The sequence below is a fragment of the Primulina eburnea genome, unplaced genomic scaffold (genome assembly GCF_022965805.1).
Source record: "Primulina eburnea isolate SZY01 unplaced genomic scaffold, ASM2296580v1 ctg448_ERROPOS400000+, whole genome shotgun sequence".
In the NCBI taxonomy this organism is placed as follows: Eukaryota; Viridiplantae; Streptophyta; class Magnoliopsida; order Lamiales; family Gesneriaceae; genus Primulina; species Primulina eburnea.
This window is the reverse complement of record NW_027331260.1, coordinates 398,579-423,293: the sequence shown is the minus strand read 5'-3', so window position 1 is coordinate 423,293 and position 24,715 is coordinate 398,579. Positions and strand designations below refer to the sequence as shown.

Sequence of the window (24,715 nt, the reverse complement as noted above, 5' to 3'; positions counted from 1 at the left end):
TAAAGATACGAACCCAACCGAAAAGTAAGTTTAGGACAGTAATCTCAATCTCTTTGCAGAATCAAAAACTTGAACAAACATCCACAAAAACGAAATTTGAAACTGCGGTCTGAAACGATACTAAAAAATAATATTGATCAACCACGAAACGACCGAAGCAAATGCCATTTGATTGAAAAGAGTCTATTTAAGAGGAATGAACCTTGACGAGTGGGTGGCACCAATACCAGGTCTTCCGTGCTTAACTGGCTTGTATGAAATCGAGAATTCTGCAAGATAGTGGCCGATCATTTCAGGTTTGATTTCAACTGGATTGAAGGTCTTGCCGTTGTATACTCCAAGGACACTTCCGATCATCTCAGGTACTATAATCATGTTTCGTAGGTGCGTTCTCACCAATGCAGGCTTCTCACCAGGTGGTGCCTCACGTTTCTGAAATGTTTCATGTCAAGAATTGTTTATGATAAAATGATTGTGTAAAACCTTAACCAGGACCAATAACCCAATTCAAAATACTGTAGGCTCATCATAGAGCAATTAAATGAGGCCTATTAAGTGTAGCTGGGAGAAAAAAAAACTAGATACCTAATATAGTGAGCGCTCTCGGAATAAAAGGACACACCAAAAGTTTAAAGCAAAGAACATGACAAGGTCCGTTGATGAGGTGCTCCTGATTTCTAAATAGAAGAATCAAAGGTGGTTCTGAAACCAAAGGCAAGAGCCTGAGGCGTAAGGTCAGACAAGACTAGTAAATATTAAAACATCTGTGATTAGACGACAGCCGATAAACTTGCTCATTGTAAGTGCCATTTACTTGCAAGACAGGAGACACTATTTTTTTAGCAAAGAGACATTATGTTTGCATCTCAGCGGATATGAATTGACAAGGCAAGTGAATAACCACATATCCAGATAACATCACTTTGGTTGCACCTGAGAATTTTGTTAACAATCATAGAATTAGAGCAAGATCAGATCTTGTCACATATGTTAATGCTATGCCTCACTTCTTCGTGACAAATTGTTCTTTCTTTGACATCCTACTACATAAAAAGCCCAAAAGCACCACAAACTAAACATAATGAAACAGGACAAAAATATTTTTTAAAAAAAATTAGAAAAGCTAATAATGACTTACAGCCTTGCGCAGCTTCTTGATCAAAGCCATGGGCTTCCTCTTCAAACCCCTCTGAAACCTGCAATAAAGTTTCATAGATAACAAAGGGTTTGTATCCAAAGTGGGGGAGAACTGCACGACAGGATAGTACTTGCACTGCAAAACAGACATGCTCATGTATGAAACCATGAGTGTTGTGCCCCGAGTCATTGTCGCGAGTTACGCCTACTTCAAATTCCAATTCTAGCATTATGGATAGGCCATGAACCAATCACAAATATAACAGGAGTACTTAGGTGTATTAGTGGCTAAGTATATAGGATTTACAACTGGAAGAACAGAGGCATATTCATGCCCAAGGATGTGTTCTAGGTGTATGAGCTACTAAATAAATCACATACCTAGCACGCAAATGCCACATATCTGTGGTGACCAAATTTGTAATAATAAATAGATGAGTGCCGGATCCGTGTACAAATTAGTATCTAGGACCCATATGTGTGTTAGACGATAAGCTCCATGAACTAGTCTTGGCCACAGATCCGTGGTGATACATCCATATTGCTTATAGTTCGTGGAACACAGAGATGTGCAGAAGGGGGCCTACATAGTAGGACGTAGCCAACATATATATATATATATATATTACAAATACATTAAATATAATCATTAGCTTTACACATAAAGCTTAAATATATGTCAACAAGACAAATGTGATACTATAAGCTCATGGTCCAAAATCCAACTATTACACTCAAATCCGCCGAAGTAAATTACGATTGCTACCGCGCACTTGCCAACTATTACACTTAAATCCGCCGAAGTAAATTACGATTGCTACCGCGCACTTGCCAACTATTACAATTAAATCCGCCGAAGTAAATTGCAAAAGCATAACACACCCACACACACCATAAAATAACACAATTCACATCGAAAAGAACGTACCTTCTACGAGCACGGGCATTGAAAAGCTTAACAAGTTCATCGGTGGACATGTCGAGAAGAGAATCGAGATCGACTCCCCTAAAGCTGAACTTCTTGAATGTTCTCTTCTTCGGCTGGCCCGCCGCCACCTCCGTTTCAACGTCCGCCTGCAGAAACATAAATGATCATAGAACGCACACATACAGTAATGATTATGCGCGAATGAAGACAGGTTAAAATCTACCATGGCTTCTTGGGGAGATTCTTTGCTGAGGCTGTGTGAAGCAACGCCGCTAGGGTTTCAATGGAGTTGATATTGAAAAATGGGTGATTTTCGATTTAAATAGTGGGCTGATTGAGCAAACGGAAAAGGATAAAAATGGGCTTTACGTCAAATATGACAGTTGGGCTTATGGTCTATGTTATCAGCATAAATATGCTCAAACATTGTTGTATTTACATTATTAGTTAATTAACCCTCCATGTGTTTAAAATTTTGATCACACATCCTTGTTTGTATGATGTCTTCAAAAATACATGTACTCAATATTTGAAAACACGAAAAATTAATATATAAATTTTTTTTGAGACATTTTAGATCTCGAGATTTCAGTAATCTCGAGTATGTGGTTAACATTTGTGAAAATAGGAAAAAATGCATAACGTTTATATAAAATTAATGATTTTTCAAAACATTCTATTCTTAAAAATCATGCATAGAACCCTTGTGAAATAAGCAAATGTGCCTTGATTTTTTAAAACACGTGTTTGAAAAGAACTTTCATTTAAATTATGGAGTTTTAGGCTTTCTTTGACATTTTCACAAGGGTGATCAATATAATATTCCAAGAAAAACAATAAAGCAACTATATCAAACAGATTTGTAACATGTATGGATAATTCATGAACTTTTGAATTTGGTATATATTATATATATATATATATATGTATATATAAATATATATACTCATGCAAGATGCATAGATAAATTCCTTGAATATACAATAGGTACTATGAGGTTTGTCTCATAACGTAAGATCATGAAACTCATTAGGATATGCACAGTATTGTAACGTCTCGAAAATTTGAATGTACAAATGAACCACATACATGTAAATTATTAAATTTATTTGGTATTTTATTAAATTTTTTTAAAGCATAAAATGTATGTTTATTTTATTAAATTGTGTTTAATTATTTTTATGCATCTTATGCATTATCATTGAATGATAGGATTTAATTCATGAAATTTTAAAAAGTTCACGCACTATGATTTTTAAGATGCATTTCACACTTGAACGAGGAACGAGGACCGGAGAATCTTCAAGAAAATTATTTTTACTACAAGATTAATTTTTGTTAATTAATATAAGATGTTTTAAAGGTATTTTTCAAGATTTGGTATTTATTGGGTATTTTTACCCGCATGATTTTAATTTTAACGGTGCACAAATTTTATTGAATCGGCAAACTCTTTGTGGGGACCCGGATGCTAATCATGTTCTTAATCATCATTGGGACTAAATCAATTATAATAAACAGGGTCTAAAGTATAAATCTGATAAAAGATACAAACATACACACTCAGGTTCAACAACTACTATCAAGTGTTTAAACCTTATCTCTAGTCCAAGTCCGGTATCACCACTCTAATCTCGATCTGTCTTCACCTCTGTGACCCTGTACCTGTCCCACCTGTTGCCATGCACACATACAAACAAGACAACAGCCGGATAACTCCGGTGAGATATAAATATCCCAGTATAAACAATGTATTAAATGCAATCATATAAAACATATATAAAAGCACAAACAAACATCAAAACATGTATCTAATCTGACTACATGAATCGATGACTCGTGATCTAATCTTATCTTATCTCAAATCTAGGGATCCCAATCTAATTTAGACTTTGGTATTCTGTATCGAGTGTCTGAGATAGACGTCGATCTACATCTAAGGCTCTTCGATACACCGTGAGTCTAGAGTCTTATCGGTTCTGAGAAAGACTCGGCGGTTCTGCCCTAGCTAGGCTGATCTGCCCTAGACTCCGACTCTGACTCTGTTCTAAGTCAATACATTCACATATCAATCTGATAATCTGCAAATATCAATGCAATAAAGTAAAGTATGTGATTTAGGGAACTCAAGTCAAACCTCACTTGAGTTGTGCAATCCCAACTCAACATTTATTTATACCTTTCTTGCTGAAGATCTGATACAATCGAAGTCTCGATTCAAAGTCTGTCACTGTTCAATCTGGCAATGACAATATCAATATTCTGTATCAATATTCTAATCAAATCATAACATTTCTGTTTTAGCAAATTCTGACAGTACAACAGTACAATCTTGCGATACTGATAATACTATTGTTAGAGTAGGTGCCCGTCGAGCCAAGTGTTGGCCGAGTGTTCACAATGAAACTCTATGTATAAGCAATCTTTATTTTAATAATATTTGAAATTATTATTATGGCACATCTTTATCTGTATACCCATGCTAGTTGCATAGATAAAGCCCTTGAATATACAAATAGTAGAAAGAATATGAGATGCTCATATGATGAGTATCATGAAACTCATATTTGGAATACTGTATATTCTAAACCGTTCCTAGTCGATTCAGCCGCCAGTAAGAAGGATAAAGGCCGCTCGAGTTAGAGACTAGTATCTGCGATGTGAGTACCATGTTTCATTGGTAGGGGACATTGTGATGTCCGAACATGCAGATAGGTGCTCCTTGTAGAGTGCACTGAACAACCCTCCATAAAAGGACTTTCCAAGTGGTTCTCACTTATCGAGTGGAAAAGTCCTGGTTTATGGTTGTACAGAATTAGTCCTTATGACCCGGGACAACATTGAGACTCTATGTGCTAGAATTACACTTTGACTTGTTTACCGACTCTCATGGGGTCATCAGGTGGCAAGGTTGGGTGTTCTGTCGAAACACATAGGAGTCGATGCATTATAGTCGGGGATTCACCGCTTACCTACGGGTATGGATATCCTATGTGTTTTTCATGTATGTGTGGGTTGAAATCTCTGATCAGAGTATGGTGGTAATTATGAAAGGGGTTTCATAGATTACACCATCGATGCAACCACAACATGACACATAGTATCGATTCATTGACAACTCTCGATAAACCAATAGTTGTCGAATCGGTCGGGATATATGAGTTGAAGGGACCGTACTGTACGCTAACCATAATTGAATGGTTCTTGTAGGCACTATCATGTGATACCTAGGGAATCACGTAAGCGATGCTGCTAGGCGTTTAACGTGATTGGTTGGGTACTATCAGACTTGAGTTCTGACGTTCTTACTATCAAGGAGTTGATAAGTAAGAATGGAGCAATTGGGGTATGCTCGAATAAGGACATGTTTAGTCCGAATCACATAGAGATGTGAACCCACGGCTAGTTGTATCAATGAACCATTGAGGGCCACACAAGTACTAGCTTTGTAAATCCCGATGAGAAGTAAAAATAGTTCAATGTGTTGAACGACTTATAAATGAGTTTATAAGTGTAAAGAAAATAGAAGTATGACTTCTATGAGAGAAATATAAATTTTAATTTATGGAAGTGTTCCTAGATTAAAATTTGGCCAAGTAAATAATGTAGTTGAAAATTGTGATTTTCATAAACATTATTGGGGACTAAATTAAATTAATTCAAGTGTTGAATTAATTAAACACTAGTAGACCTAGTAGAGTCTAAATAATTAAATTAATTCAAGTGTTGAATTAATTAAATAATATTGAGTGTTGTAGAGCTCAATTAAAATAATTATTTAACTAGTGGGACTTGAATAAATTCAAGTAGTATTTAATTAATCTCAAATATGTTTGAGATAATTAAAATTTAGTCCATGGTTTTTAATGTGTTAAAAACCATATAATATATGTGAGACATGCTAGGGTTTGCATGCTTGGGAGGTGAAGAGTCTTGAATACTTTTGATTAAAAAAATTGCAAAGGCATGCAACTTTTGTATCTAACTTTTTGCAACCCCAAGACTCATCCTCTCTCCCTCATTCCACATCACTTGGCCGAAATTTTTGTCTTCTCTCTCAAAAATTTTTCTTCTCTCTTTTGTTCTTCAAGTGTTGGAGAATAATAGTCCTCTCATTGAAAAATCTTCTTGCTTTTCTAGTGCAAAGCAAGAAGGGATTTACATAGCTTGTGGTGGGCCTAATTTGAAGGAAAGTTTCAAGGATTTGGAGGAGGAGCTTGTAGATCTTCATGCCTTGAAGAGCTTTGTTGTTTGACAACAAAGTTGGTGCCATTCATCAATCCTTTAAAGATTGATAGGTATATTTTCTAAACATCCTATGTATGGTGTTATTTTGTAAATATTGCACATAACCTAGGGTGGCCGAAAATTCTTGCTAAATTTTAAAATTTTTGACTTCCGTTGCGCTTCCGGCCACCGTAACCGGTCCGCTTTCAAGTGGTATCAGAGCTAAGGTTACGGTTTTTGTGCTATATTTACGTAATATTGTATTGAGATCGATTTCTAACCGTTTGAGATTTTTTGGTGCAATAAAACATCAAGGCCGAAATTTTTGAAGCAAAAACAAAAAAAAAAATAATTTTTTCGGGGGCTGCCCGAGGGGCTGCCCGAGAATTTCGGGCAGCAAGGGGCAGCCCCGAAAGTTCCAGTTTTTAAATAAATAAAAAAAAATTTTGTTGTGGCCGGAATCCGGCGACAGAGCTCCGGCGACGGTGATGGCGGCTAGGGTTTCCAAAAGTGTTTTGGACAATCTTAGTGTCATGGGCCTTGAGATGTTGGGCCATTGGATGGCCAACATAATTTGTGAAATTTAAATGGGCCAAAATATTTTAGGTGTAAAATGGTTTTTGGGCCCTTAAGTTTAAATTTACAATTGTTGCACATATTTTCTCATAAAATAAATAATTGAAGTAGGACTTTAATTATTTATAGTAAATTGTGATTTACAAGAAATTCGATTATAAAAAAAAATTAATTTGAAAGTATACAAAGGAGTTTGTATACTTTGTTAATTTAATTTATAATTGTGGCGGTTAGTGATTGGATCAAGATATATAATATTGGATCAATTAATTATAGTGATAATTAATTGAATGGTGTATGATATGTGTCATTATGCATGAAGGATGATCAAAAGCCCAAGCCCAATTTGCTAGGTGTATGCTAGGATATTTGTGTTGTATGATTGTAATAATTATCAATTTAAAGTGGGCTTGGTTTATGGCCCGTTCCCACCCCATGAGATGTATCCCTATGTGCCATGGATATTTAATTGTAAATATTAGAATAGTGGAAGATCAAGATTGGAAGATGGTGGCCTTGGTGATTATGAAGATCGAAGACATGTAATATTGGATGCTAATGTAATAATGTAGTTGCATTTGCATCCCGTGCATTTACCCTAGGATTGGACCTAGGCCCGTGTTTAGCTCACACGGGCCATTAGTTTTGGGGCAATTGATCATCCTTGTACTGTTTTCTATTTATAATATATGCATGATATGTTATAAATAATGAGTATGTGCGTTATTATTATTATAATAACAAAGTTGCATGAATCCGGCAAACATACGATCAAACATGGCGAGCTTTTAAAATAAAATTAATGATGAGACCTTTCAAAATTAAAAACCCTCATTTTGAATAAGATTCAAAATTAATATCAAGTCCGAAAAGGGGAATTATAAATTTGTTTATAATTTCTTGTCTTCCATCGACAATGGATGCATGATGAACGCTACCCGTACTCGGAGCTCGGCTCATATTATTGAGGGGGCCCTGGGTGCCGGAAAGCTGTGACATCCATTGACATGGTGATGTGAACTACGTGGAACTCCCATGATTTCGGCTCATATTATTGAGGGAACTCATGGCGACCGTCCATTAAGGTTCAACATCGATGGGTTAGGCTTGACACGTAAAGATGAACGACGTCATATTATTGGGTCCTAATCAAACGTGAGACAAAAGTTTACGTAGAGGGTTGCATTGTGATGCAATTGGAAACTACCTTTTAGGAATTGTGATTGGCTGATATTATTCGGGATCACAATTCGCTAATTGGACCTTACGTACCTACTGAGGAAAGGAGTTTCCCGTTTTCACTAGAGGGTAGTGAAAGATGTCAAAACAGTGGGAGCAAATATTTATGAAGTAAAAGTCCAAACTTCATATCTTACTAAATATTTAAAATAGTCATCAACATTTATCTGTTTTACTTTTCAGTACAAATCAACAATGTCTTCGATGCGCAATTCGATATCTGTAATACTCGACAAACACATATTAACTGGACCTAATTACCTCACTTGGCTAAGAAATTTGAAAATAGTCTTGAATTCGGAAAGGGTAACATATACACTGACTCAGTCGCCCCCTGTTGAGGCTCCGACTGACTGCACTCCTGAGGAATTGCAGGCTTACAAGGAATGGTGTGACCATGACTTGATAGCCAGGTGTTATATGCTAACTTCTATGAACGATGAGCTGCAGAGGCGTTTTGAGGGTGCAAAGAATGCTGCTGACATTCATTTGCACCTCAAAGAGCTCTTTGGAGAGCAAACGCGTCCTCTTAGGCATGCTACCGTCAAGGAGCTGATCACTTTGCGCATGCGAGATGGGACCTCGGTCCATGAGCATGGCCTAAAGGTGATCGGGCTCGTGGACAAGCTCGTTGGCATGGATCTGATCTTGCCTTCGGAGTTGACCACCGACGTGTTGCTGTTATCGCTGCCTAGCTCATTTGATCCTTTTGTGGTGAATTTCAACATGAACAAGATGTAACCGACCCTTGAGGAGTTGGTGAACATGTTTGTTACGTTTGAATCCACCATCAAGAAAGAGAAGTTGGTTCTTTATGTGGGTTCTTCATCTGATACGAAGATTGATCCACATGGGAAGGGAAAGAAGAGTTCTTTCCAACGTCCCAAAAAGAACGTGCCCTTGTTGAGGCAATCTCCGAATCCTGTTGAGACAGCCAGACCAGTTAAGGCTGACAAGACTGGTGATGTTTGTCATCACTGCAAGAAGCCTGGACATTGGAAGCGAAATTGCAAGGAATATCTGGCCCAGAAGTGTTCTGGAAACGGTATGTTCTAAATTTAAGTAAACATTTCAATTAACTCTACTTCTTGGGTATTAGATACCGGTTGTGACTCACATCTCTGTAATGGGTTACAGGTGATGGGAAGAAGTAGGAAGCTTAAGAAAGGTGTGACCTTCTTGAGGATGGGCAATGGAGCAAGAGTTGCTACCAAGGCTATTAAGGATGTTTACTTATTGTTGAACAATGACTTTAAGTTAATTTTAAGAGATGTTTTGTTTGTACATGTTTGGTGTAAAACATTGTTTCCATTTCTATTGTGATAAAAATGGATATTCTTGTTTATTTAGCAAAGGTGTTTGCAACATTTACAAGAATGAATGTTTAATTGGTACTTGAGAACTTGAAAACGATCTCTATAACTTAAAGTTAAAAGATATTCCATTAAATGTCCATTCAAAGGCAGACACCATATGAGATATGGATGGGTAAGCCTCCCAAATATTCTCATCTTAGAGTATGGGGAGCCCTGCTTATGTGAAGCGGGTAGTGGGAGATAAATTGGATTGTTGATCCATTTTATGTTACTTTGTGGGATATCCAAGGAATTAAGTTGGATATTATTTCTATCATCCCCAAGAAACAAAGGTTTTTGTTTCTAGGATTGCAACTTTTTGGAAAAGGATTTTCTATTGGATAGAAAAATGGAGATGATAGAACTCGAAGAGGTTCGAGAGAAACCCGCAATTATAGAACCCACACCCAATGAGCCAAGAGAGGAGATACAAGCTCCTAGCAGGTACGAGAAAGTCTCGAGACCACCTATGAGGTATGGTCAGCTTCTTGAAGAGGGCCATGATGAGCCTAACCATGGATGTGATCCAAGGACCTTCAAGGAAGCGTTATCTGATGCCAATTCATCCAAGTGACTTGAAGCAATGGAATCTGAGTTGAATTCCATGCATTCGAACCAAGTGTAGGATCTTGTGGATCCACCTGTGGAAACTGTTCCCACAGGGACTTGGGGAGGATGGGAAGGTGTTGACCTTCAAGGCGCGATTGGTGGCAAAAGGATGTACTCAAAGACAAGGAGTTGACTTTGAGGAAACCTTTTCCCAATCGCAATGTTCAAGTCCATAAGGATTTTGCTAGCCATAGCTGCATGGTATGACTATGAGATATGGCAGATGGATGTTAAGACAGCCTTTCTTAATAGGGATATTAAGAAAGTGATTTACATGTCTCAACCTGAAGGGTTTACATCTATCGGAAGTGAGCATATGGTATGCAAACTTCAAAGATCTATTTATGGTCTAAAGCAGGCATCTAGGAGTTGGAACCTCAGATTCGATAGTACAATCAAAGAGTTGATTTACTAAGAATCCTGAGGAACCCTGTGTGTATAAGAAGGTCAGTGGGAGTGTTGTGACATTCCTGGTACTTTATGTTGATGACATTCTACTCATTGGGAATGATGTAGGAATGTTGCAATCAACTAAGATATGGTTAGAGAGTAAGTTCTCGATGCAGGACTTGGGTGAAGCATCTTTTGTAATGTGATACAGATCTACAGAGATAGATCGAAAGGATTGCTTGATCTCACCCAGTCCACATACATTGATACCATCGTGAAGTGGTTCTCGATGGGTGAGTCCATGAGAGGACATCTACCAATGTGTCATGGCGTGTCCCTATCCAAGTCTGTCTCCCAAGACTGATGCAGAGATAGTGACGATGACACACATTCCGTATGCTTCGGCAATTGGTAGCATCATGTATGGGATGATATCTACACGTCCTGACGTGGCTTTCGCACTAAGTGTAGTGAGTAGATATCAATCGAACCCCGGTCTTCCACATTTGAAATCTGTGAAAGACATCCTCAAGTAGTTGAGAATGACCAATAAATTGTTCTTGGTCTATGGGGTGGAGAACTAAAATTGGAAGGCTATACCGACTCTAGCTTCCAAAGCGGTATCGATGACTTGAAGTCAACCTCTGATTTTGTATTCATGCTCTATGGTGTTGCTGTCTCTTGGAAGAGTTCCAAGCGAGACAATGCTACGGATTCCAGCACAGAGGCCGAATACATTGCTGCATCGGATGCAGCAAGGGATGCTGTTTGGATAAGGAATTTCTTCCAAGAGTTGGGCGTCATTCCTAATGGAGTTGCTCCTGTCCCGGTGTTGTGTGACAACACGGGAGCTTTAGCTCAAGCAAAGGAGCCAAGGTCTCATCAGAAATCCAAACTAGTATTGAGAAAGTACCACATCCTCGGAGAGATTGTGGAAAGAAGAGAAGTGTCTATTGACAAAGTCGGCTCCGCAGATTATGTTGTTGATCCACTAATTAGGCCTTTACCTGGACCATTATTCGACAAGCATCGCGAATCAATGGGTTTTATGCATATGGGTAGTTGGCTCTAGTGCAAGTGGGAGATTGTTAGAGTAGGTGCCCGTCGAGCCAAGTGTTGGCCGAGTGTTCACAATGAAACTCTATGTATAAGCAATCTTTATTTTAATAATATTTGAAATTATTATTATGGCACATCTTTATCTATATACCCATGCTAGTTGCATAGATAAAGCCCTTGAATATACAAATAGTAGAAAGAATATGAGATGCTCATATGATGAGTATCATGAAACTCATATTTGGAATACTGTATATTCTAAACCGTTCCTAGTCGATTCAGCCGCCAGTAAGAAGGATAAAGGCCGCTCGAGTTAGAGACTAGTATCTGCGATGTGAGTACCATGTTTCATTGGTAGGGGACATTGTGATGTCCGAACATGCAGATAGGTGCTCCTTGTAGAGTGCACTGAAAAACCCTCCATAAAAGACTTTCCAAGTGGTTCTCACTTATCGAGTGGAAAAGTCCTGGTTTATGGTTGTACAGAATTAGTCCTTATGACCCGGGACAACATTGAAACTCTATGTGCTAGAATTACACTTTGACTTGTTTACCGACTCTCATGGGGTCATCAGGTGGTAAGGTTGGGTGTTCTGTCGAAACACATAGGAGTCGATGCATTGTAGTCGGGGATTCACCGCTTACCTACGGGTATGGATATCCTATGTGTTTTTCATGTATGTGTGGGTTGAAATCTCTGATCAGAGTATGGTGGTAATTATGAAAGGGGTTTCATAGATTACACCATCGATGCAACCACAACATGATACATAGTATCGATTCATTGACAACTCTCGATAAACCAATAGTTGTCGAATCGGTCGGGATATATGAGTTGAAGGGACCGTACTGTACGCTAACCATAATTGAATGGTTCTTGCAGGCACTATCATGTGATACCTAGGGAATCACGTAAGCGATGCTGCTAGGCGTTTAACGTGATTGGTTGGGTACTATCAGACTTGAGTTCTGACGTTCTTACTATCAAGGAGTTGATAAGTAAGAATGGAGCAATTGGGGTATGCTCGAATAAGGACATGTTTAGTCCGAATCACATAGAGATGTGAACCCACGGCTAGTTGTATCAATGAACCATTGAGGGCCACACAAGTACTAGCTTTGTAAATCCCGATGAGAAGTAAAAATAGTTCAATGTGTTGAACGACTTATAAATGAGTTTATAAGTGTAAAGAAAATAGAAGTATGACTTCTATGAGAGAAATATAAATTTTAATTTATGGAAGTGTTCCTAGATTAAAATTTGGCCAAGTAAATAATGTAGTTGAAAATTGTGATTTTCATAAACATTATTGGGGACTAAATTAAATTAATTCAAGTGTTGAATTAATTAAACACTAGTAGACCTAGTAGAGTCTAAATAATTAAATTAATTCAAGTGTTGAATTAATTAAATAATATTGAGTGTTGTAGAGCTCAATTAAAATAATTATTTAACTAGTGGGACTTGAATAAATTCAAGTAGTATTTAATTAATCTCAAATATGTTTGAGATAATTAAAATTTAGTCCATGGTTTTTAATGTGTTAAAAACCATATAATATATGTGAGACATGCTAGGGTTTGCATGCTTGGGAGGTGAAGAGTCTTGAATACTTTTGATTAAAAAAATTGCAAAGACATGCAACTTTTGTATCTAACTTTTTGCAACCCCAAGACTCATCCTCTCTCCCTCATTCCACATCACTTGGCCGAAATTTTTGTCTTCTCTCTCAAAAATTTTTCTTCTCTCTTTTGTTCTTCAAGTGTTGGAGAATAATAGTCCTCTCATTGAAAAATCTTCTTGCTTTTCTAGTGCAAAGCAAGAAGGGATTTACATAGCTTGTGGTGGGCCTAATTTGAAGGAAAGTTTCAAGGATTTGGAGGAGGAGCTTGTAGATCTTCATGCCTTGAAGAGCTTTGTTGTTTGACAACAAAGTTGGTGCCATTCATCAATCCTTTAAAGATTGATAGGTATATTTTCTAAACATCCTATGTATGGTGTTATTTTGTAAATATTGCACATAACCTAGGGTGGCCGAAAATTCTTGCTAAATTTTAAAATTTTTGACTTCCGTTGCGCTTCCGGCCACCGTAACCGGTCCGCTTTCAACTATATCAGTCTATACCAATTCCAATAATTTACAATCAACCACTATACCAATCTGATATCAATTCTAGTCAATTTCATTCCGAAATTCATAACAATTCCATATTTAGTCCGTTTCTTAATCTGACTTCGATTCTATGTTGTCTAACATGTCAAGAACAACATATATGACGTGTATTCAATTCTAACAACACCATAATTTCAAAACATGTCAAAACATAGTAAAACTTACGTCCTGTTGTAGCCTGCGTTGCTAGGAGCACGGTACCGAGGTCGGATTTAAAATCTAACGGACGGATTTCTCACAAATCAAATTCTAAACTCAAAGATCAAAAGTTTCTCTCGATTAATTCTGATGATTTCTGAAGGATTATAACGTTTTGTATATATATATATATATATTTAAATATATATATATATATATACCCACGTTGCATATTAGGCCAAATGTCAATTCTTCGTTCTGCATGTCTCGCGCATATGCGCGACATTTCTGGCGCATATGCGCGAGACCTACTGGTCTCGATCTTGGCAACTCGCGCATATGCGCGACATCTTTCGCGCATATGCGCGAGGTCTTATGCCTTTTTGGCGCATGTGCGCGCATCCGTTCGCGCATGTGCGCCGATGCTACTGTCCTCGCACATCATATTTTCACACGCGATCTCATTTTGTGTCTCGGTTAGCCCTTTCATAATCGTCTCGATTAAAAATCTATAATCGTAATTTAACACGACATAAAAATCTAGGGCATTACATTTCTCCCCCCCTAAGATACGATTCCGTCCTCGAAATCATAGGCATTTCATTCGTATCAATAAGGAGTATCTATACAAACTGTATAAGAATTACATCATCTAAACAACTCTGGGAATTCTTGTCTCATATCTGATTCAGTTTCCCAAGTTGCTTCTTCTACACCATGACGAGTCCATAGCACTTTCACAAGTGGAATCATTTTCGTTCTGAGCTGTTTTTCTTTGCGATCAATAATCTGAATCGGTTTTTCAACATAGCTCAACGTTTCATCCAGTTCGGCCTCGTCTGGTTGAATAGCATGTGAAGCATCAGGAAGGTATTTCCTTAATAACGATACATAAAAGACATCATGTATCACAGATAATGAAGGCGGTAGGGCTAGTCGATAGGCACGATCTCCTATCTTCTCGAGAATCTCATAAGGCCCAATATATCGTGGAGACAGTTTCCCTTTCTTGCCAAATCTGACAACTCCTCTGAAAGGTGAAATCTTCAAAAATACTCGGTCTCCCACGTCAAATACCAATGGTCTGTGTCGAACATTGGCATATTTGGCCTGTCTGTCTTGTGCTGCCTTCATTTTCTTTCGTATTAACTTCACTTTTTCTGTCATATCTCTGATCATATCTGGTCCAATCTCAGGAACTTCAGAGATATCATCCCAATATAACGGGGATCGACACTTCTTTCCGTACAACGCTTCAAAAGGTGCCATCTCGATACTCGTCTGATAGCTATTGTTGTACGAAAATTCACAAAGAGGCAATGCATCTTGCCAATTAGTGCTGAAATCTAGCACTACTGCTCTCAGCATATCCTCCAGTGTCTGGATAGTCCGCTCTGACTGTCCGTCGGTCTGTGGATGATATGCGGTACTCAGATGTAGCTTCGTACCGAGAGCCTGCTACAAACTCTGCCAGAAGTGCGAAGTAAATCGAGGATCACGGTCTGATACGATAGACTTCGGCACTCCATGTAATCTGACCACTTCTCTGACATAGATCTCTGCCATCTGGTCGAATCTGTACGTCATCTTGTACGGGATAAAACATGCGGATTTGGTCAATCTGTCAATCACTATCCAAATCGCATCACAACCTTTGGAGGAACGCGGCAACTGCGTCACAAAATCCATGGAAATATGATCCCATTTCTATTCAGGAATGGACAAACTCTGTAATAATCCTCCTGGTTTCTTTCTTTTTGCCTTCACCTGCTGGCAATTTAGACTTTTGGAGACAAATTCGGCAATGTCAGTCTTCATTTGTTTCCACCAGAACTGTCTTTTCAAATCGTTGTACATCTTTCTGCCACCAGGATGAATACTAAATCGACTGTTGTGCGCTTCTGACAATATCTGTCGTCTCAAATCTGAAACATTCGGCACCACCAGGCGATTATTCACATACAAGACGTTGTCACGTACCTGATATTCTGATCGATGTCCTGCTCTAACCATCGATACTGATTTCTGTACATTCTGATCACCTCGCTGAGCTGCCTTAATTCTCATAATCAGCTCTGGTTCTACTTGCACCGTATAAAGTCTCCACGGTCTATAATCCGTTTCAAATTCTAATCCAGACAAACAGCAGTCTTCTATCAAATTTGAAACATCAATCGTCGATAAGGATAAAGAACGTACCTTTCGACTCAGTGCATCAGCTGCTGCATTAGACTTTCCTGGATAGTATTTGATTTCACCATCAAAATCTTTAAGCAAATCAAGCCATCTTCGTTGTCTCATATTCAATTCAGATTGTGAAAACAGATATTTCAAACTCTTATGATCAGAATATATCTCAAACTTCTCCCCGTAAAGATAATGTCGCCATATCTTTAATGCAAAGACAATGGCTGCCAATTCTAGATCATGAATTGGATAACGGGTCTCATGTGGTTTAAGCTGTCTTGAGGCATACGCAATAACATGCCCTCGTTGCATCAACACACATCCCAACCCTCTGTGAATAAACCACAAAATCACCAGTACTGGAGGGAATAGTCAACACTGGGGCACTGGTCAATCTCCTCTTCAACTCCAGAAAACTGGTCTCACATTCTTCAGACCAAACAAATGGAGCATTCTTCTGAGTCAGCTGAGTAATTGGTTTAGCTATACTCGAGAAATCTTTAATGAAACGCCGGTAGTATCCTGCTAAACCCATGAAACTGCGAATTTCGGGTACTGATGTCGGTCTTGGCCAAGAGATCACGGCTTCCACTTTACTGGGATCAACTGATATACCATCTCCGGATATAATATGACCCAGAAATACTACATGTTTTAGCCAAAACTCACATTTCGACAGTTTAGCATATAATTTCTCAGCTCTTAAAATTCGCAACACAGTTCTTAGATGCTCAACATGCTCACTCATATTCTTTGAATAAATCAAAATATCATCGATGAAAATAATCACAAAATCATCGAGATATTTCTGGAATATACGGTTCATCAATCCCATAAACACAGCTGGAGCATTCGTCAGACCAAACGGCATGACAATAAATTCATAGTGTCCATACCTGGTTCTGAATGCTGTCTTTGAGATATCAGAATCTCTGACTCTCAGCTGATGATATTACGATCTTAAATCAATCTTGGAATATACTGAAGAACCATGCAACTGATCGAATAAATCATCTATACGAGGCAAAGGATATTTATTCTTTATCGTTGCCTTGTTCAGTTGCCGATAGTCGATGCAGAGTCTCATCGAACCATCTTTCTTTCTTACAAACAGTACTGGAGCACCCCAAGGAGAAACACTCGGTCTGATGTACCCCTTGGCCAGTAAATCTTCAAGCTGGTCTTTCAATTCTTTCAATTCAACTGGTGCCATCCTGTACGGAGCTCGAGAAATCGGTACTGTACCTGGCATCAATTCAATGCTGAAGTCTATCTCCCTAATTGGAGGTAATCCAGGGATCTCATCTGGGAAGACATCAGCAAACTCACGTACCACTGGCAGATCTGCCAATGCTGGACTCGACTTCAGTAAATCTACTGAATATACAAGGAATCCTTCTGCTCCTTTCTATAACAATCGAGTCATAGATAATACGGATACTAAAGGAATTCTCGATCTAGAACCCTTACCGTAAAATTTCCACTCTTCAGCCATATCTGGTCTGAATCTTACTATCTTGTGGAAACAATCAACTATCGCTCTGTACTTGGTCAGCATATCAATACCGATAATACAGTCAAAGTCAGACAATCCAAGTACAATGCAATTTAACACAAGCTCATGCCCGTCATACTGTAGCATACAATGATTAACCGAATTTACGGATATCAAACATATCCCCAACGGAGAAGAAACAGACACTACAGTAGCTAAAGATTCTACAGGCAATGCATGAATCAATGCAAATCGTTCAGAAATAAATGTATGTGAAGCACCGGTATCAATTAATACATAAGCAGAGTAACCACATAAAGAACAGTTACCTGCTACAACGTCATCTGGTGCTTCCTGGGCCTGCTCCTCTGTCAAAGAGAAGACTCTGGCCTGCTGTCTAGGAGGCTGACCAACTGTCTGGCTTCCTCCTGGCCTCTGCTGTGACTGAGCTGGCACTGGCTGGAATGTATGAACAACAGCTGATCGTCTCTCAGTCTGTGCTGCTGATCCTGATGACTCGGCCCCCTGAGTTCTCTGCGAACCTCTCTGTGGAAACACTTTAGCAAAGTGTCCCGGCTGTTTACAGAAATTGCAACTACCAGTCACTCCCTGGCATTGCTCTGTAGCATGTCTTCCTCCGCAAGTCTTGCAATAAACTCCAGTGTAGCTCTGGCTCAATCTGGAACCATCGGAGCTGGAAGAACTACTGCCAGATTTCTTGAATTGCTTTCCCCTGGCTTTCAAAAATTCTTTCTTCCCTCCACTGCTGCTGCCACCCTCAAATCTGGGAGGTAGTTGTTGTGGTCTCGGTGCTGGAGGCACAAATGAAGCCCCTTCTGTCTCATCATACCGGCTTCTGCTCCCTTGGCTCTGTTCAGGGCATCAGTAAAATTATTTGGTCGCCCTGTGTTCACCAATGTGAAAATATCGGGGTTCAGGCCATTGATGAACTGGTCAGCAGTAGCTTCTTCGCTGTCAGCCACATGTGGAGCAAATTTCAGCAAGGAGGAGAACTTGGACACGTATTCTTCTATGTTCATCTGCCCTTGCTTTAGATTGGCAAATTCCGCCCCCTTATCCTTCCGGTACGACACTGGAAAGAATCGTTGATAAAATTCAGTTCTAAATATATTCCAGGTAATATTCGTACCTCTATGCTCCATGGCTCTCTTTCTCGTAATCCACCAGTCTTTGGCAACGTCGTGTAACTGATGTCCAATTAATTTCACTCTCTTCTCATCTGTATACCCCAAGGATTCGAACAACATCTCTATATCATCAAGCCAACTCTCGCATTCCACAGCGTTCTCTGTTCCTTTCAAGGTTGGCGGATGAAATGACTGAAACCTCTACAGCAAGGTTTCCATTAGAGTCGGTGTAACATCCATTGGAGTATTTGATGTACTTCCTTGTTCTGGTACTCGTCTCGGAGGCATATCTAATAATCAAATAGATTAGTAACAGATACAACAATTCTGTTTCAATCCTCCTCTGATCATCTTACTGCTATTCTAGAATCAGTACTGATCCAATCTCAATAAAACATATTACTATATCAAATCAGATAAACAAGTAACATGTAATAAAGCAGTAAGACATGCTAGCATTCAAAAGCAGGAAAGAAAACCTCAATCTACCCCGCTCACTAGCCTCTTCTATCTCAATCTAAAGGATCTATCGCTCTGATACCACCTGTTGTGGGGACCCGGACGCTAATCGTGTTCTTAATCATCATTGGGACTAAATCAATTATAATAAACAGGGTCTAAATTTTTTTTTAAAATGAGGAAGGTAATGGAAACAAACTCCTATACATATCAGTATAAAAGTATAAATCTGATAAAAGATACAAACATACACACTCAGGTTCAACAACTACTATCAAGTGTTTAAACCCTATCTCTAGTCCAAGTCCGGTATCACCACTCTAATCTCGATCTGTCTTCACCTCTGTGACCCTGAACCTGTCCCACCTGTTGCCATGCACACATACAAACAAGACAACAGCCGGATAACTCCGGTGAGATATAAATATCCCAGTATAAACAATGTATTAAATGCAATCATATAAAACATATATAAAAGCACAAACAAACATCAAAACATGTATCTAATCTGACTACATGAATCGATGACTCGTGATCTAATCTTATCTTATCTCAAATCTAGGGATCCCAATCTAATTTAGACTTTGGTATTCTGTATCGAGTGTCTGAGATAGACGTCGATCTACATCTAAGGCTCTTCGATACACCGTGAGTCTAGAGTCTTATCGATTCTGAGAAAGACTCGGCGGTTCTGCCCTAGCTAGGCTGATCTGCCCTAGACTCCGACTCTGACTCTGTTCTAAGTCAATACATTCACATATCAATCTGATAATCTACAAATATCAATGCAATAAAGTAAAGTACGTGATTTAGGGAACTCAAGTCAAACCTCACTTGAGTTGTGCAATCCCAACTCAACAATTATTTATACCTTTCTTGCTGAAGATCTGATACAATCGAAGTCTCGATTCAAAGTCTGTCACTGTTCAATCTGGCAATGACAATATCAATATTCTGAATCAATATTCTAATCAAATCATAACATTTCTGTTTTAGCAAATTCTGACAGTACAACAGTACAATCTTGCGATACTGATAATACTATATCAGTCTATACCAATTCCAATAATTTACAATCAACCACTGTACCAATCTGATATCAATTCTAGTCAATTTCATTCCGAAATTCATAACAATTCCATATTTAGTCCGTTTCTTAATCTGACTTCGATTCTACGTTGTCTAACATGTCAAGAACAACATATATGACGTGTATTCAATTCTAACAACATCATAATTTCAAAACATGTCAAAACGTAGTAAAACTTACGTCCTGTTGTAGCCTGCGTTGCTAGGAGCACGGTTTCGAGGTCGGATTTAAAATCTAACGGACGGATTTCTCACAAATCAAATTCTAAACTCAAAGATCAAAAGTTTCTCTCGATTAATTCTGATGATTTCTGAAGGATTATAACGTTTTGTATATATATATATATATACCCACGTTGCATATTAGGCCAAATATCAATTCTTCGTTCTGCATGTCTCGCGCATATGCGCGACATTTCTGGCGCATATGCGCGAGACCTACTGGTCTCGATCTTGGCAACTCGCGCATATGCGCGACATTACTGGCGCATATGCGCGAGGCCTACTGGTACTCAACTGCATAGGCTCGCGCATATGCGCGACATCTTTCGCGCATATGCGCGAGGTCTTCTGCCTTTTTGGCGCATGTGCGCGCATCCGTTCGCGCATGTGCGCCGATGCTACTGTCCTCGCACATCAATTTTCACACGTGATCTCATTTTGTGTCTCGGTTAGCCTTTTCATAATCGTCTCGATTAAAAATCTATAATCGTAATTTAACACGACATAAAATCTTGGGCATTACACTCTTTAAGGGTTCAGCTAATATTTTCAAAAACTTTCAAACACGAAATATTTTTCGAGAGTGTATTTGGATTCAATGGGCCCAATTTTGGACTTATTGGGCTTATTTATTTCTTTAAACTCGTAAATAAAATAAGGGGCCAATTAGCTAAATTATTATCTATTTAATTAACTCTTAATTATTCCCTAAACTCCCCACTAAACCTAAATCACACTCCACTCACCGCCCACCCCCTCCAATCAGTTAACCTCCCCGTGGGTTGCTTCAGCAAATAGCCGATTTCTCCATTTCCTTTGAGCTCAAGCCTTTCCAGCGCCTGGGACGTGTATCTTTCTTGCATTTGTTCACAAAAATAATCACCAGGCATGCCGTGTGCTCTCGTTTGTGCATCATACATGCTAAATATTTCTGATATATGTGTTACATGTTAGAGTAGATGCCCTGCAAGCCAACGGTTGGCTAAGGAATTTATTGACTCAAGTGAAATAAACAATCTTTATTTTAATATAATTTAACTTCATATGGTCTTGTTATACTTTATCTGTATACCCATGCAAACATCATAGATAAAGTCCTTGATTATGCTTTAATACAAATGAATCGTAATTCAATGTTGAAACTCATTTGTAAACACTGCATATTCTAAATTCGTTCCTAGTCGATTCAGCCGCCTAAAACATGGATAAAGGTCGCTTGAGCTCGAGACTAGCATCTATGATGTTGTGTACTGCGTTTCTTGGTAAGGGCATGGAGATGTCCAAACATGCAGATGGGTAGTCATATGATGTTATACCGAACAACCCTCCCTCGGACTTTCCAAGTGGTTATCATTCATCGAGAGGATAAGTCCGTGGTTATGATTGTACACCATTAGTCCTTACGACCCGGGACAACACTGAGGCTCTATATGCTAGGGCTGTGCTTTGACTCGTTTATCGGCTCCAGGAGAGTCATCAGGTGGCGAGGTTGGGTACAGTTGCGACACATATAGGAGCCAGTGCATTGTAGTCGGGGATTCACCTCTCACCTACGGGTGTGGATATCCTATGTGATCTAATGAAATAATAGTGCATGGAATCTCTGGCCAGAGTACGAGATGTACGTTGGAGAAAGAGTTCTCCAATAGTACACGCGATGCCACTAGTATAGTTATCACATAGTTATCGAATTAATATGCAACCCTCGATGAATCAATGGTTGTAGATTCGATCGGGATATATGAGATGAAGGGACCGTACTGTACGTTAATCATAATCGACTGGTTCTTGCAGGCACTATCCGTGATACCTAGGAGATCATGGGGCGATGCTACTAGACACTCTTACCATGATCCGATGGGTCTAATCAGAAATGAGTTCTGACATTCTTAATCAAGGTGTTGATGAAAAGAATGGGGCTAACTAGGGTAAGCCCAAATAAAGGATTATGTCCTGAATCACAAAGAGTTGTGAACCCACGGCTAGCTGTATCCCTGAACCATTGAGGGTCACACAAGCACTGGATTGTTTGTTCCCGTTGAGAGAATAAATTCAAAAAGTTGAATTTATATTATCTAGTAAATTCAAGGAGTTGAATTTATGATAATTAAATTTTGAGAAAATAAATTCAAGGAGTTGAATTTATAAAATTTGAGAATTTAATTTATTAAACTCAAATGTTGGGTTTATTAAATATTAAATTTTGGAGGTGATAAATTCAAGGAGTTGAATTTATAATTTAAATATTAAATTCAAATGTTGAATTTATAATTGATTTAATTTATTAAACTCAAAAGTTGGGTTTATTAAATATTAAATTTCGGAGATGATAAAATTCAAGGAGTTGAATTTATAATTTTATTAATAAATTCAAATGTTGAATTTATTATGAATTTAATTTATTAAACTCAAAAGTTGAGTTTATTAAATATTAAATTAAATATGATGGGAGATATGTTTAATGGGCTTGTAGGAGTACAGGTCCAACATATTAAATTATTAAAGTTCTTAATGGACTTTAATATAATTAATTAAACTAGTTTGACTAGTCCGTTTAATTAACAAAGTCCATTGGATTTAATTAAAAAACCTAAATCCATAATTATGGAATTTAGGTCAAAGGCTCTTGTTTTTAATATATAAATAAAAAAAGGTGGTAGCCTCCAAGTCTCCCAATCTTTGTGACTCACGAGAATTGCTTAAAAATTCCTCCAAAATTTTGGCCAACTTTTCAAGAAAAAGAGAGTTGTGTCGTCTCTCGATTTTAATTTCCAACGTTGAAACTTCTTCCAAATATTCTAGTGCTATTTGGAAGAGAAACAAATCTTCCAGTCGTCGACCTAATTAGAAGAATCGAAGAAAGTTCGTAGGGATTCATCAAGAGCTAATCCGTTCATACCGGATTAGTTGGAGCCAAGTGATTTAATTCACAAAGGTATAATCTTTAACATCCTATGAATGTTTCTGTTAAAATCATACGAGCGCCCAAACAATATCTTGAATTCAAGATCTAAAAATTTTTAAAACTTCCGCTGCGTTTGGGCGTGTAGAAAACCGGGATCCAACAGTGGTATCAGAGCCATACGCATTTGTTCACAAAAATAATCACCAGGCATGCCGTGTACTCTCGTTTGTGCATCATATATGTTTTTATATGATTGCATGTATACGTTTTTTATACTGGGAATATTATTATCACCGGAGTTATCAGGCTATTGTTGTGTTTGTATGTGTGCATGACAACAGGTGGAACAAAATCAGGGTCAAGACGAGGATGAGAGATTATATTTTAGCGTGGAGTTCCAGATTCAGAAGTAGAGTTACTTTCATTACTTGATATGTAGTGAAATAACATGAGTTTGTTATAATATTGTAGTACAAGACTTGTACTTTTATTTTGACATGTATATCAAATTGATTCTATTATGTTCCGCACTTGTATTTTAAAAAAAAAATTAGACCCAGTTATTTGAATTGATCGAATTATTCCCAAAAATGATTAATAATTGAACTAGCGTCCGGGTCCCCACAACATTGTTGACTGGTAACGTATTTAATGCAGCGGTATTAAAATTTTTGCTACGCATGCATGTTTATTTTGATTGAGATTATTAGTGTTCTAACAGGTATTTAGGTGCCTTTCATTGTGATATTAGAACTTTTGGGATATAAGTTGTGTTGTGCTAACGTCTCTCAGGAAATATTTTCATTAAGAGATTAGCTACTAAGCCCTTGATAGATTCTGGGGCCACTCTCTTGGATATGTTCGCTAATCATTTGAACGTCAAGTCCATTGACCTTGACGTGAACTGTAGGGACACGGGCTCTAACTCAATTTTTTTGGGATTTATTGGATCTTTGCTAGAAAATGTGGGTCAAAATTTTGCTTTTAACATTAAATCAAATGTATAAATAAAGCAAGATGTCTCTATTTTATTTCAACAAACATAAATACAAACATGTCTTGTTTCAACACTTATATACAAACTAGTATTAGCAATGTCCAAACATCTAGACCACTAGTTCTTCTTCCATGCCCGTGATCATCACTCTATCAATCTCTCATCCTCGTCGAGACCCAGATCATGTCCCACCTATTTCCATGCACACATACAGACACAACAACAGCCGGAAACTCCGGTGAGAACGAATCCCAGTATAAAACATGTATACATGCATATAAACAATCATAAATCATGAACATGCTATTATCATGAAGCAAAGTAATAGCAAAAGTTTCCATAATCTAGGAAACCAAGTCAATATAAGAATGCAACTCAATC

At 38.2% G+C, this 24,715-nt stretch overlaps 1 protein-coding gene across 1 annotated transcript; it reads right to left on the bottom strand.

The window, feature by feature from the left end:
- Positions 1–2,428, bottom strand: LOC140821185 (small ribosomal subunit protein uS19). The gene is made up of 4 exons (XM_073181597.1): positions 2,289–2,428; positions 2,066–2,211; positions 1,139–1,196; positions 1–432 (listed from the first exon to the last, which is right to left on the bottom strand). The coding sequence occupies exons 1-4, from the start codon at positions 2,289–2,291 to the stop codon at positions 184–186; spliced, it is 456 nt and encodes a 151-aa protein (XP_073037698.1). The 5' UTR covers positions 2,292–2,428; the 3' UTR covers positions 1–183.
- Positions 2,429–24,715: the final 22,287 nt, after the last annotated feature.